This window comes from Pimephales promelas, chromosome 17 (assembly GCF_988280905.1).
Source record: "Pimephales promelas chromosome 17, fPimPro1.hap1.1, whole genome shotgun sequence".
NCBI lineage: Eukaryota > Metazoa > Chordata > Actinopteri > Cypriniformes > Leuciscidae > Pimephales > Pimephales promelas.
Window position 1 is genome coordinate 25,208,648 of NC_142785.1, and position 15,499 is coordinate 25,224,146.

At 38.6% G+C, this 15,499-nt stretch overlaps 2 protein-coding genes across 4 annotated transcripts in view; both read left to right on the forward strand.

Annotated features, from left to right (window-relative positions):
- Positions 1-5,481, forward strand: part of ankfn1a (ankyrin repeat and fibronectin type III domain containing 1a) — an 80,208-nt gene extending 74,727 nt beyond the window's left edge. For all 3 annotated transcript variants that reach the window (XM_039665108.2, XM_039665111.2, XM_039665110.2), the window contains 2 exons: positions 527-740; positions 2,360-5,481. In XM_039665108.2, the coding sequence (XP_039521042.2) occupies positions 527-740; positions 2,360-3,120 (975 nt within the window). In that variant the 3' untranslated portion in view covers positions 3,121-5,481. The remainder of the gene's footprint in view (positions 1-526; positions 741-2,359) is intronic.
- A 5,117-nt stretch (positions 5,482-10,598) lies between these two features.
- nog3 (noggin 3) lies at positions 10,599-12,377 on the forward strand. The gene has a single exon (XM_039665114.2). It carries the CDS (start codon positions 11,105-11,107, stop codon positions 11,777-11,779), a length of 675 nt encoding a protein of 224 aa, XP_039521048.2. The 5' UTR covers positions 10,599-11,104; the 3' UTR covers positions 11,780-12,377.
- The last annotated feature ends 3,122 nt before the right edge of the window (positions 12,378-15,499 follow it).

Consider the following 15,499-nt stretch of genomic DNA (forward strand, 5'->3'; position numbering starts at 1 on the left):
AAGCTCCTTGTAAATACAATCGCTATAGTACGTCTCAAGGATGGAAAATATGAAAGTGGTAGTTGTGAAGATTCACTGCATGGAGGTTAACAGCTCTGATTGAAAACACATTTTACCTCATTTCGCTTCTGCACACTAAATAGGAGCAATATGTACAATTCGCCTCTGACGTGCTGTGATTGGTGAACAGAGGAAGATGACACAAAATAAATTATGACATTAGTCACGGTCATGCCCCTTCAAGACCCTTCAAGCGAGTTTTCGGTGGCCCCCTTTTGAAGCTTTTGTGTGATGCGCTTTAATGCTTTGAAAAGCTTTGTGATGTTTGTGGGGAAAGTTCTTGCGACGTTTGTGTGGGGGGAAAAAACGCGTTTCTCACACTGAAAGCTGTGATTTGCATTTTTATCGAATCAACTTTAAAAAAAGCACCCTTTAGTTTTCAAGCTAACCTTGTTTGCAGGCAGCATTGCCAATGAAATGAGAGCGCACTCAACCTCTCTTTGTTTTTTTCTTTGTGTGTTTGAAGCAATTGGATGAGATGTGGCGAGACGTTCGCTGGATAACCAATGCCCTGCAGTACGCCCGCTATAAACAGCCTCTCGGTTGGGTGCCTATCACCTGGCTTGTAGATGTCAGCGTGGAGCCTCCTGTCCAGAAGAATGACTCCACGTCCTCGAACACAGAATTCGTGCCCACTCCCTCGCCCTCTCCAGAAATGAGGAGACGAAAGCCCACTATTGGTAAATGCTGTTTTTCAATAGCTGCCATTCATCCAGGTATAAAAAAAAAAACATGTCGTGCTTGACTGCGTGTTTGTGTCGCATTCAAATATGTATTGTACTTGCAATGATTTTGCACATGTAAGTAGTGAGATTGTGGCATTTGAACACAAAAGAAAATCAGTGAATCTAATGCAACCTGTCAATATTGAAAGCTTTGAGATGCCATGTTTGAAAGACATTACAGGTTGGCACAAAAGGAAGATTTGATAAAAGCATTTTTGACAGATTTTCAAGAAATGTATGAAATTGCAGTTTACAAGCACTCATTGGAGTGACTGGCAGCCTGTGATTGTTGGACATTTAAGTTATTTTAGATTTCAGTCTGTGTAAGAACAAACTAAGTATTGGCGAATTATGATCATTTAAGGCCAAATATAGATGATTTAATGCTTCTCAATCTTTCCGGTGTCTCAACGTGTGAATAAAGAAACCATGTTATACTGATAAAATATGCCTTACAATTAAACTTGCACAATTAAAAGCAGATGTTATTAAGTCAATTCAAATATTATTACTTGTGTGGTCAAATGTGTGCAATAAATATGCACATTGCATGTCTGCTGGGTGTTTTTACTTTTATTTTCTAACTTTTATATGCCACATTTCTCAGGATTTTGAATTATTGCATTATGTGTATGGGATGTGAACTCAACAACCTGCTACATAAAATTAAAACTCTTTTTGTTGATTTTTCAGAAAGAACCTATGTATATTTCGTTACTTTAAACCATAGATATCACTTTATTTAACAAATATTATTACATTGTATAGTTTAACAGTATATGTGATGTCACATTAATTTTTATTTATATACAGCTTAGTATATTTACTTATTTACTTAATATATACCTTTCAAACTTTTGGGTTCAGTAAGATTTTTTTGTTGTTTTTTGAAAGAAATGACTTGTTTTCAGGAAGTATGCATTAAATTGATCAAATGTGGCAGTAAAGGCTCTGTTCTTTTGAAAAATCCAGGAAAATTTTTTTAAATAAAAACTATTTTTAGGTCTGATAATAATAAAAGTTTCTTGAGCATGAAATATGCATATTAGAATAATAATTTCTGAGGGATCATACTGGCCACAAAACGTCTTCCGTTTTACAATATTACTACACTGTAAGAAATATAGTTGGTTTAACTTAAAAAAATGAAGTAACCTGTCTGCCTTAAAATTTTAAGTTCATTAAAATGGAAAAATTGAGTTAATACAATGAAGGAGATTGATTTAATCACCAGAAACTTAAAATATTATGTTATCTGAACTATATAAATTATATTAAAAGTTAATTTGACAAAAGAAACTATGTTGTGATGACAAATCATGAACATTTTTTTTTTACAGTGTAGTTTTACTGTATTTGCCTTGCTTGGTAGCACAAGAGACTTCTTTCAAAAACATAAAAAAAATCTCACAACCCCCAAATTTTGAATGGTAGTCTACATCGACTATTTCAAAAAGCTTTGAAAGTGGTTCATCCTAGAAGCATCCTTTTTAAATGTTTATTTTAATGTATTTTTGCTTGTCCGATTCCCCATAACACTTTCCATAATTATTATCAACCCACATTTGTTGCAGAGTCCCAACCAGGTTCAGATGAAGAGGGCTGCTCGGAGGTCTTTCTCCCCACAGACAGTGACTATGACTCCAGTGACGCTCTGAGCCCTCGTGACCTGGACTTAGTTTACTCCTCAGCCCAAGATCTCTCCCATCAGGCCGTGCACATCCTCAGCGGGAGCGCACCCGATGTGCTTCAGATGCACGATCTCAAGTACAGCGCTTGCTCCAAGTCCATCCTGGAGACCGAATCCTGCACCAAGGATATGGAGGACCTGTCGCTTTCCTCATATTCGGTGAAAGACACAGACAAGCCGCCCCGCTGCAAGTTCCTGGCCGATCCACCGACGAAACGTAAGGTGCTGTCCAAAAGCCATCCTCAGAGGAGTTATTTTGGCGGGCCGCACCGTTGGCTGCGAGTACAGAGCGAGAGTCACACTCCCTCGCTATCCGAAGGGATCTACACCAAACAGAGCGAAACTGACCTGCCGCTGGAGACGCCGTTCTCTCTACCGCACTCTCCCACTACCTCCTACAGTTTGGATGAGTACAGGGCGACCTACAGGGAGTCTAAGCCCAACGTTCACAGGATCTTTGTGGAGTCTTGCAGCAAGACGTCACCCTGCAGAGATGCCCCACATTGGGAGGAGGAGGAGGAGGAGAGAGGAGCGACCACCGGAGAGACCGGATCGGGATACCGCACTACAGCAGAAGCTCAGGACATGGATTCAGATGAGCTAACGAATGAACAAGTGTCGGAGGTCCTCAGCAGCACTCTTTAGGACAATATGTACAGTACGTATGGTCCTCTCGACTTCAATTCAATCGCCTCAAAAAGCTCCAAAAGTCCCCCTTTCCTCTCCAACCGCACACTTTACAACAGCTCTCAGTTGTAATGAGTGAACACTTAGCCTAATCAATTCTTCTCTGTAGAGGATGAAGTTGCTGGTCAACTCTGCGGGACTCATAAATCATGGCTCTGACTGTTACAATGTTGATTATCAATGCAACGTGAAACAAAGCACTGCTTTTTTCTCAGAACTTGAAATTGTTTCCGCCAATAGAGTGCAACAGTTAGCGGCCACTTTTTCAGCAGCCTTTGTTCTGAGAGTATTTTTCCCATTCATTTTCTCCACAGGGGTTTCAAAAACCTCTTCAGACTGAAACACTTGGAAATTATGAACAAAACCAAACAATTTTTTTATATTACAGCTTTTTTTATTAGAAGCTACAAAAAGTGTGTACGTATTTTAGAACTTATGAAGTACAAAATATATAGGATATTTTAAATATAATTATTATTATTCTGATTTATTAACTTTCCAAACGCAAAAAAGGTACTTTTTTTCAGCAAGAATGCTCTGAACCGCAACGTAAAAAAAAAAAAAAAAAATTCTAGCATTTCGAGATTAAAGTCGAAAGGTTTCAAAAGACATTATAAAATATACTGCGCCGGAATACACTTTAGCTTAAAAGAAAACCAACCCAGAAAACACTTTTCAGACTGGATGGAGATATCTAGCTTTGTGAATGAATGAATGAATGAATGAATGAATGAATGAATGAATGAATGAGGTATTTATATAGCGCTTTCATATGTCTACTAGGCCTACACAAAGCGCTTTACTACAATCATCTCCTCAACTACCATTAGTGGTTATTAAATCCGAGGAAAATCACGGGATAAAAGTAAAAAGCTACTATTTTGTGTTGATCCATGGCAATTCGACTTCACAAGTGCATTTCTTTACACACACGCCATTGTACACGCACTGTTATGAATACACACACTTCTATGGAAGACTGTATTATCGTAATGTTTTGACTTTAACCTCGAAACGTTTCGACTTTAATAAATAAAAATTGTACAAATTCGACAAATTTTGGTCGAGATTAAAAATTCGAGATTAAATTCGAAACGTTTCGATTTTAATCTCGAAATGTTAATGTTTTTTTTTTTTTTTTGTAATTTTCTTCTCTTTTTTTTTTACGTTGCGGTTCAGGGCTTCCGTAAGGATGCATTAAATTGATCAAAAGTGACAGTAAATGTTTTTAATTTTACATAATATGTTTTATTCCAAATAAATGCTGATCTTTAAATGCGTATTCATTAAAGAATCCTGAAAAAAGTATCACAGTTCCCACAAAAATATTTTCAACAGATACAGTAATAACAAATGTTTCTTGAACTCCAAATCCGCTTATTAGAATTATTTCTTATGGATCATGTGACACTGAAAACTGGAGTAATGATGCAGAAAATTTTGTATTAAAAATGAAAGATTCTTTTAAATTAAAATAATAGTTTACATGATTCATATTTTACTGTATTTTGTAAAAACATGATTCAAATCTTAAAAACATTTAAAAATCTCACCAACCCCACTAGATTATTATTGTTATTGTCTTGAAAGGTTTACATATTATATAAATCAAACTCTCCGTGGAGAAAATGAATGGGATTTTTACTTCTGAAAACATGCTGTTTTGCTCTATTGTGGTGTTTTTCGGAGAAGAGTGGAGTTAGGTGATTTGACGGTCAGTTAAAATTACGTTTATGTGTTTACTTACAACGAAAGATCGATGTATCCGCTAGTTTCACTGCCCATTTAGAATTGTTTGCTCCTACTATTGATGTATGAAGTGGCATAATCCCCTTCACTATACATCTGTTTCAAATCGATTGTGTTTCGCTGTTGAGAAACACTGGATGAATGAAAAATGACCCCGTCACTACAGACTCTGTTACTAAACATGAGAGCCCTTTTCTAATTAAAAAGCTATTATGTAGTTCCAGGGAAAGCGTGCGTGACATTTGTTCCACAGAATGTGTTTCATTGAAAAATACCTTGAGTTGTGCGATGTTTACCATACAATGCTGGTTTGTGGCGTGTGATTGTTCACATTTGAAGATTCATTGTAATTTGTTTCGTTTCTGTTCCTATTTATGCTCCGTAACCCACTCATGAAAGGAAATGAAAACCACTTATGTTTTACAAGTTGAAGGAATGAGAAAAACTGCACTTTTAATATATAGAGTATATTCAAACTGGACTGTTTTGAATCGGGCCACTTTTGACCTAGTTTGCTTGTACTGCAGATTTGTGCCACTTTATATAAACACACATTCATGAATATTTGGATGATTTGTAAGTGCTTAATTACTAATATCACTGCATTCATTTTGTCAATTAAGCCATAGGTATTTGAAATGCAAGTTACTGTCCAAGGACATAACCGAAAAGGTAGTTTGTTTAGTAACGCATACTTTACCATTGTGAATATACTATATTCATATGTACGCCCTAAAAATGAAGTGAAGCAATTTCCCAGATGAAAATGGCAGCTTTTTGCAAGCAACATCGTGAATGTGTCTGTTGCAATGTTTCAAAAAAAACAAAACCAAAAAAAAAAAAAAACGTGTTAATGTTTGGAGTGTTTTATTTTTCTTCAACAAAACTAAAAGAAAGAAAAAATAGTATTTGCACAAAACTTTCTCCTGAAGATTTGTAAAAATGTTTTATCTTCCTGGTTAATGTACAGCTGGTGCTCAAGATCCTGTGGGTAAATGCACTGCTCTGACACCCCGGTGTGTTTCGGGCCGTGCTCTTTCAGTATGCATTCAGCACAACCCTGGCTGCAGCGTCGAGGCATTATATACGTGTTCCAGTTATTCATTGAAACTGTTTGCAATTAGCATTCCAGTTGGGGTATTATTGTTAAATTATATAGTATATTTGTCTTGATACCTTTATACTGTGCACATTGCAAGCCAAAACAATTAAGAAGCATCATATCTGTATATTTTTGCATTATGCATTTATTGATCCAAATAATATATTTCAGTATTGTATTTTTGATGGTTGGTCCCATGACAGAAGTTTCTGTTGTAACTTGTTTGCTTTTTGTGATGCATCTTGAATATGACGCTGTGACAGATGTATTTAAGTCATAAAAAATAAACATTCCCGTGTAAATATTTTATGATGTTTTTATTTTTATTTTTTAAAGCTGTTTCTTTAATTGGTAACACTCTTTAATAAGGTCCCTTATGTAACTTTAGTTATTGTGTTAACCAACATAAAATTAAATTAATAAAACTGTATTATTATTATTTTTAATACATTTTTGAATGACGTCAGTTTGTCACGTGTCTGTCCGGTCTTGTATTGCGCATGGGTGTCTTTAGGCTTGTTCGACTTCATGCAGCTCTGCGCAGACCGATCGGTAGCTGACTTGAAGCAGTGCACGCCGGTTAGAAATTTTGTCCGACTTGACGCAGCGCTGACTCCACGTGACTGTGACATATGCCATCAAAGTACCGCGAGAGCGGTACGAGAGTAGCCGGAGGACTCAGCCAGCGCAGCTTCTCAAGAGCGGCTGCACGAGCTCTGATGATGTCACAGCTGTTCCACGATTCGCCGGATTCAACGCATGACAACGATCACGTGCGTTTCGTGTTTATTCTCATACATTTAGTTCCACTAAAGCTCACAAATCAGTTTTTTTTTTATAACAGTAAACAGTCTTTTCATGTAGTCGCGATGTTATATTGTGTCATGCTTATCATATTATGAAAATAAAACTGATTAAAAAACGTTGACTCCACGTCATTGAATTGGCTTATTTTGAACTTTATTCTAGTTCAAACAGATGCTGTATGAAGCAGTAACCTTTTGAATGAAAATGTGTCTGAAATATCTGTTTATTTGGCAAATGTTGCATTTATTTCACATAAGCTGTTGTAAAGCATGCAAACACCACGTGAGCGGTCACTACGGGAACCAGAAAGTGTCCGACTTCACGTCTCCGTTTGCAGCTCCTCCCCGCCTGCACGCGGCTAATCTCGCCGATCGGTTGCATCCAGCCGCAGCCGATGTCGAACACACCTTTTGTTATGTTGTGCAATGTGCTCTCGTCATTGTTTGATCCCTCCCCCTTGTTACCTGATTAGTGTTTGAGTTCTTCCACCTGTCCCTTCTTGATTTGTTCCCTTTTTAAGTCTCCTCTTGTTTGCAGTCTTTGTTGGATCGTTGTCTTGTATTGCCCCAGTTTCCGTGTGATGGTCTTCATGTTCTGAGTCAGTGGAGCGATTTGTCTGGTTCATTCCGATAACGAACGAGACTAGTAACGCGGCCCCGAGCGGTCGGCGTCCAACAATCAAGAGGGGGACAGGTGGAAGAACTCAAACACTAATCAGGTAAGGAGGCGGGGAGGGATCAAACAATAAAAAAAGAAATATTAAACGCACCTAAAACAAAAATCCTGAAATATAAATGTTATTTAAAAATTTTAATTTTAAATTTAAATTAATTAAAAAAAAAATAGAATAGATAGATAGATAGCCTATATATATAATCTATTTTTTTAATTATTTTTATAACAGTCATATTTTCAGGATTTTGTTGTTTTTTGTGTGTTTTTAATATATATATATATATATATATATATATATATATATATATATATATATATATATATATATATATATTGAGATGAAGTTCATATGTTAACAGTTTTAACAAACAAGCCAACTGGCAATGTGTAATTAAGAAATGTTATCTTAGAGAGGTTGAATACAGATTTAAAAAATACAATATATATTATTTATTACAACTTTTATTTTGTAAAATTTTATAACGTTCATATTTTCATTATTTTTTGTTATGGATGTTTAAAAAAAAGTTTTATAAATTGATATAAAGCTTTGTTTACAGTGTTAATTTCAACAACCAGGCCAACAGAGACAGACAGAGTGTGTTTGTGTTTAAAACTGAACTGACCGCATAAGCTACAGTGAAACCGTAACTTTCAAATCGACCGTTCAAATTGCTCTCTTGTTAGATCATCAAAGGTCTTCACAGGGAACTAAACAAAAAACAAATGACATTTTTATCTAGCTGGGTCATGAAAGAATCAGGAGTATTTTGACCTCGAGCTGGGAGGCCTTCTGATCCATCATTAAGATTAAGTGAACTTCAGAGTCGGACCAGACATTGATGGTCATGGAGGCGCGACTAGATATTTCAGGAAAATCAAAGGACAAATATGCCTCCAGATGATTCGAAACACGTGGATCTCGCAGTCAGTTAACGGAAAGAAAGAAGAATGTGTGTATGTTGGAAACGAGCTTGAATCGGTGCGAATAGCGCTATCAAGGAGATGATCTGATGATTAAGTCCAGAATGACGCAATGTTCTCAATTCACAGCTAAAATTGACAGCCTGTTTGAATATGGCCTCTAATCCACTCTTCTATTTGTCCCAACACACACTTCCATGGTAACCGCTGGAACACAGTTAAACAGTCATTGGGACAAATTACAGGATAAAATGAAGGAATCCACGAAAGTATAACAGCATACATCAACTGAGCTGCAGTTCACAGGTTAAGACACTTATTATGAGTGACATTTAATACTAAACAGTATGGTGTCTGTTTGTCACAAATGCATTCGTCAGTTTTATGTTCATATAGGACTCTGGAAAACAGCATAGCTCTTTATTTTTGGCTCTGAGAAATGTCTTTGTTCAGCGAGAGACTGCGCATGGTCCTGCGTTCTGTAACTCTAGCCAGAGGATAGGCCATTTTCAAGGGCCACGGATTCCTTCGTCACTAGTTGGTTGGCAAGCTTATCTCAAAAACATAATTTCAGCCTACTTCCTTTCTTTCAAATAAGAACTCGCATTCTACTGGCGCCGGACACTCGCTGACACAGGAGCAATCCAGAAAATTGCTCTAAGGTCAATTTAAACGTTAAAGAGTAGCACAGGAATATCATAGGAGATGGGGAACTCTTCTGGGATATCTGATGCAACCTTGTCATTCGAAGAGAACCCAAAAGAGCCAGCGGACAGTGGCACCCATTGACTTGATTTTAGAAAGCATTTCAGAGTAGCTGACAGAACTGACAAGGAATTCATATGCATTCGCTTTATATAAAACGCACGATGAACAATTCAATAAATCTTCTTAAAATAAATTTTAGTCTGCATCAGTTACAGAAATTACTTGAATGCATGTGTCGTGCCATTTTTCATTCTTCAATTAAAAGGGAAGTGGTGGGCCTTAAAGTAAAAAAATGTCAAGGTGGAATTTGTCCAAAAAAAAAAAGTCTGAGTTGAAAAGGCTGAAAGGTGAAATTCTTCCACCCAAGAGAAATACTAAGTTATATGAAACTATAAATGGCGAAAGCTGATCCTTGACTCAATCTGCTTGCAATCACATCATCTCTAAATTGCACAGCCGATTGGTTCCTTCTGTATCAGTAGCCAATGAGCTCGCTGCTCATCCTGGTCAGTGTAACCTATAGAAACCCTCCACCTTCCCCAGCTCCACCTAACAGCATCTGCATATCTTGCTCACAGCAGCATGTCCTGTGTGTATTAGAAGTAGCAAATCCCTACTCACTTTGCAGCAGCAGCATCGTTGCAGATTCTGTCAAGACCAAACACATCAACATCGCCATATCCATTAGAGAGTCGTCATGACAGAAATATCTTTGATACAGCACTGAAGCAGTTTGTTTTAAATGATACACAAATAATACTTGCATTTCAATAGTCTTCGTGACTCGAAAATAAATTGAAATATTTGTAAAAAGTTGAAAGAAAGTTTTACCAAAATGCAGTGTTGTGTCTGAACGCGTTCAATGCACGTGAACATGTTCATATTTTGGGCGTCACATAGAACGCTATGAAGAAACGGCGCTATACTACGCACATGGCACCCTTTATCGTTAATATTCACGCGAACCCAAGGCGTCATAAATCCTTTAGCGTAATATCAGACTACCCTACCCTACCCCACACCTAAACCTAACCGTTGTCACATAGCGTTCTATATGACGCTAAAGGATGAGAATGCGTTGACTAGTTCATGTAGAAAGTGAACTTTCCCAACACTGCCAACATGTATACAATGAAACAGTAAGAGCTTGTGTTTTAAAGTAGATTAAAAGTGAAAAGATCTCCCCTTTTTACTTTGTTATTGACTAATACAAATTGAAAAAATGTTTATGTAAGATGTAATTTTATATAGTTTATTAGTAGGCGATAGTATGATTAATGAATTTCACATAGAGACTCGTTCCCAAGTCCTCACCGCTGTCATTCATCGTTTGACATGTCACGCACGCATGTGCGCGCGGACCGGCAGAGGGCGTCCAACGATAGACAGCCCTCCGGACCCCCTTATACCCCACCCACCCCCACACCCCACTACCGATCCATCCCACCCCCTCCCCTCCCGAAATAGAAGGAGGTGTCGTGGAGCTCTGGCAACAGACCCACAATTGAGAATGGGTCTTTGGGTTCTGTCGCGACCCGCGAGAATAAATCAGACGAGCCAGGTGATTCTCAGTTCTGCGCACATCACCAGAAACCATGCGGATCCTCCTCAGACACCAGGACTCCGGATTCAGACGCAAGGAGCCCGCGAGCTCAAAGAGGAGACCGGCTCCGGGTGAAAACGCCTGATGCTGTCATGAGCCCTTCTGCTGATGTGAACCTGTGCGTAAAAGCCAAACGAGACGCGCGGCACGACCTCAAAGTAGATACTGACACAGCGCTCTTGGATCTCCGATCACATTTACGCACGAAGTGGCATCGAGGATAGTGCCGTTTGAACTGAACGAACACTTTCTAGGGAGATCGCTCGTGGATAGCCACCGCGCGCGCTGGAGACTGCGCGCTCACAGCTCGCCAAAAACTCAATTGAACACTCAAACGCGAGGATTAATCGAGCGTCCGACACCCGCAGCCGAAAATGGATAACGTGTCGTATTTTCTGGCTACATACTTTCTCATGTTCTCCCTCGGATTCAGGATAGAAGAAGGGATGTGCCAACATTACTACCTCCTCCGTCCCATTCCCAGTGACAGTCTACCTATAGTGGAACTCAAGGAGGACCCGGATCCCATACTGGACCCTAAGGAGCAGGATCTGAACGAGACCGAACTCAAAGCCCTGCTAGGCAGTAAATTCGATCAGAACTTCATGTCCGTCAGCCAGCCAGAGGACAAATACGCAGGACAGGACGACCTGAACGAGTCGGAGCTCATGAAACAGCGTCCCACCGGCACCATGCCTAAAGATATCAAAGCCATGGAGTTTGAGATCCAGCATGGGAAAAAACACAAGCCCAGTAAGAAACTCAGAAGAAGGCTTCAGCTGTGGCTGTGGACTTATGCCTTCTGTCCGGTTGTGCACACATGGCAGGACCTGGGGAACCGATTCTGGCCCCGCTATGTGAAGGTGGGCAGCTGCTACAATAAAAGGTCTTGTTCGGTTCCAGAAGGGATGGTTTGCAAGCCTGCCAAATCCAGCCATTTTACGGTTTTGCGATGGAGGTGCCTTCAGAGGAAGGGTGGGCTCAAATGCGCCTGGATACCAGTTCAGTACCCCATTATATCAGAGTGCAAATGCTCCTGCCCGAACTGAAATACGCTCCGTGCTCCTTCTCACATGCACTGTCCAGTGTAGGAATGTATATTTGATGTATATGTGGTGCCATTTTAGGTTACACTTTACATTGGTGTTCATGTTACTGTGTAATTTCATACAGAAGTACTGAGTGATGCTGATGAAACTTTAACATGTGATTCATTTGTGGAGCTGCTTCGTATTATAGTCATTATAGTTAATAATTATAGTAATATGTCTAACATGGACACTGTAATGTAAAGTGGTGCCTGATTCATTTGTAAAAACAAAAAAAAGGGTCAGTATTTGCCTATAATAACCAGTGTCTACTGTAACTTTGGTTGTAATGTAACTTTATACATATTTATGTCAGAACATTTCGCATTCAAAGTGCGTTTATTGAAGGAATTCCAAGCTTTTTCCATTATTCGGAAAAAAAAAAAAGAAACGAAAAAAATTCTTTATACACCTCAAACAGGAGAATATAGATTACAGTCTCGGTGTGCTGTAAATATAAGGGGGATGGAAAATAACTGCTCGTGTAAATAAAAGAAACTATTTATTCTTTATGTCCATGTAGTCAAAATGCATTTAAAATAAAACCACTAAAAATGTCCATGAACTGTTTTTTTTGTTGTTGCTTATTTCACTTATATGGTCTGCTTTAACATGCACTGCATGCAGTATACCTCACCAGTTGCTATTTATAAAGCCCTCCACGCTGATGTGACACTAATTGAAGTGATATTATTTTAATTTGACTTATAAAGTCAAGGCTGGATCGTAATGGACAATTGGTGATTCGTATTCCTCGGAGGGAGTGGATCAGTTACTTTGTTTTTTTTTTTCCTCCGAGACGCCATTCCGTCCTCAGACAGTCTGAAGGGTCTTTGTAAAAGGATTAAAAGTTAAAGACCTTCATTTTCAGATTCTTTCATTTAATCTGTGTGGCGCCTGAAACACATGCTGGATGGATGATCACATGTAAAAACATTCTCTGCTCTGTCTGCTGCCTAAAGTCTATTGGCATGAGAAGAACAACTTGACCTTGCAAAAGAATGAAGATACTGAAGTTCCACTCTGTATCGATTAGGTTTGGCACATAGATGCCATAGCTAATATTCACTGACTGTTTCACTACATAATAGTCCCTTATATTTAGCACTACAGCATTTTATAAAAGAGTGACATTTTGCTTAGAAGAGTCAATAGCAAAGACAACAGGGATCAAAGTAGCGCATGCATTCCACGTAACAGTAAATACACAGCTTTAAAACCAAAATGAAAGTTGCTCTCGTGCCAAAAGAGTGAATCCTGCTTTTCTTACATAGATTTTGACTTAATCCACAAGTACATTGTACATGGTTTACACGAAGGAACATGACGTCTCTCTCAGTTTAATACACAATAATAAAAACAGTGCCTGTAAGCCCAGTAAGATTATGGACCCGTCACTCCACTCTACTTAACAAGAAATGCTGTGTGCTGATGTCTTTCTTTCTACATAACGCATATTTTCATGCAGAGATAGCTGTGATTTTCAACACTGGCTTAATATACCTCAATCTGCAACCTTCAGCCTAAACACTCATGGATGCTCTGAATTATCCCATTTCATCGCTCTCAGGCCAGGGCATCCCATCCCCGGGAGATATGACTGGAAACTCGCACAGTAACATGCCACCCAAGTTCTGGAGACCATCCAGTATCACTAACAATCAGGTGTGAGGAACAGTTGCCCCCTTACACGCTGCACCCTTCCCGTGATGAAAGCCAGTCTGGCCACCCAGGCGCTCTCTCTAACCATGACAGAGCGGGAAAAACCACCAGTCATTAAATGTTAAGATTGTTTTTTTTTGCACAGACACTCCCTTAAAGGGAAGCCTCTCATTGGCGTAAAGCTTGTGCGTGTTTCCTGTCGACTGGCGAGCAGAGGATGGATGGAGCCCAAACCAAAGGAACATGGGGACATGAGTATTTGTGGGCATTACCAATGGGCTGGAAACTCCTTAATGAAAAAGAGCTCCAATAGCACTCACAAATATATGACCGACAGATATTTACATAATGATTCAAAGTTTAATGTTCATACTATCCCCATTCTTCAACAGCAGTGTTTTGGCTAAATGTGAAAATGTAGAATATGACACAAGGCCATGATTCATTTTATGTGTCTTGGTAATATTCTACAGTGTGAGTGTATATTTAGACATATATAAATTATGATAAAAAGACTTAAATAACAAACATGTTTTATAAAAATATCAAGAGAATAACAGGAAACATGTTTGCATTTGACCATGTGTCAACATCTGACGCACCCTTTAGCGTCAATATGAGACGGAGATGTATATGGGCCAGAAGGCGCCCCCTAGTGGTTTAACCCTAACCCCACCCCACACTTAAACCTACCCATAACGGAAACATCATCTTACTGACGCTACAGGCTGGCATGTGCGTCGGATTTAGACTCATGGTCAAAAGCGGAAATTAGATTACGCCCTAGAGAATGCGTTGATACATACATACTCACGTATATGTGAGTAAAAGTAAAGACTAACAGAAAGATAATCCCGTATACATATTGTATATATATATATATATATATATAGGCTAGTTTAAATCTTCATTTGAAGCACATCTGATAGTCTTTGTAATATTCCCAAATCATGCTTTGCTATATGCGTATAAAATATGGAATTTTACACGTTTTTTGGTGTTACTCTTGGACATATGGACCCCACCATTTCATACAGTTGATGTTTTTATTTTTGTGGCCTATGCTGTGGAGTTCCATTAGCTTTTTGGTTTGTTTTCGCTATTCAACACATTTCCTTTTCTACTTTCAAAGCTGGACCAAATGAGCCTCTAAAAAAACTCTGAATCAGCTTCCAACTGTGAGAGAATATATAACTGAAGAACTGCGAAATGATGTTGTTTTCAACATTGCCATTAAATTGTGTCACTTTACAGCCTTAACTTGTCAACATTTCTCATATTTTATGAGAGTGTCACATTCAAAAACAACATGTGGTAAACTCTTTATTTGTAGCTTAGATTTACAGTTATGCAAATGATGTCAGGAAGAGACAGGCATCAACATAACCCCGAGGCTGGTGTCTGTCACCGCTCTCCTACAAGAAAAAGCCCTGATTTTTCTTTTACATTTGATAATAATAATATAATTCAGGTTTTTGTTGTTCACATGCTGTGTCTTGCACTTTAATAAAGTGCTGTTGTTGGACACCTTTGAAACGGCCAGATGCTATCAGGGTCTGAGTGTGATATCACTGAGAAAAAGGTCAGCATGATCTCAAGTTCATACCAGAGATCATAGCGGTGGGGTCGCATGTCAGATGTTGGAAGATCAGAGCTATATTTGCAGACGTGCAGATTCAAACTGACTTTGAAGTGTAAGAGAGTCGGTACCAGATATGATTAAAGAACGTCTGCTCATTAATGAGAGGGGAACATCAATGCACATTCACCTGGACCGCAAACTGACCAAATCCGACAAGATTAAAATGCGTACAGTTGGAGGTTCACAATCATCTTTGATTTTTAACGGTTTTTTTTATTATTATTTCTATTGATACATCACTTCTTTGAATCTGAAAGCTCGCCTTATGCATTTCAATTCAAGGTAAGTGTCAACAGACAGAAACGCATTAAACCCTTTCAGCCTTCAATTTGAGCTCAGGATCTCGACTCCCCCACCAAAAACACTACACAATTATG

Excerpts from the sequence above, each read along its gene's own strand:
- nog3 (XM_039665114.2), top strand. The coding sequence starts at position 11,105 with ATGGATAACGTGTCGTATTTTCTGGCTACATACTTTCTCATGTTCTCC.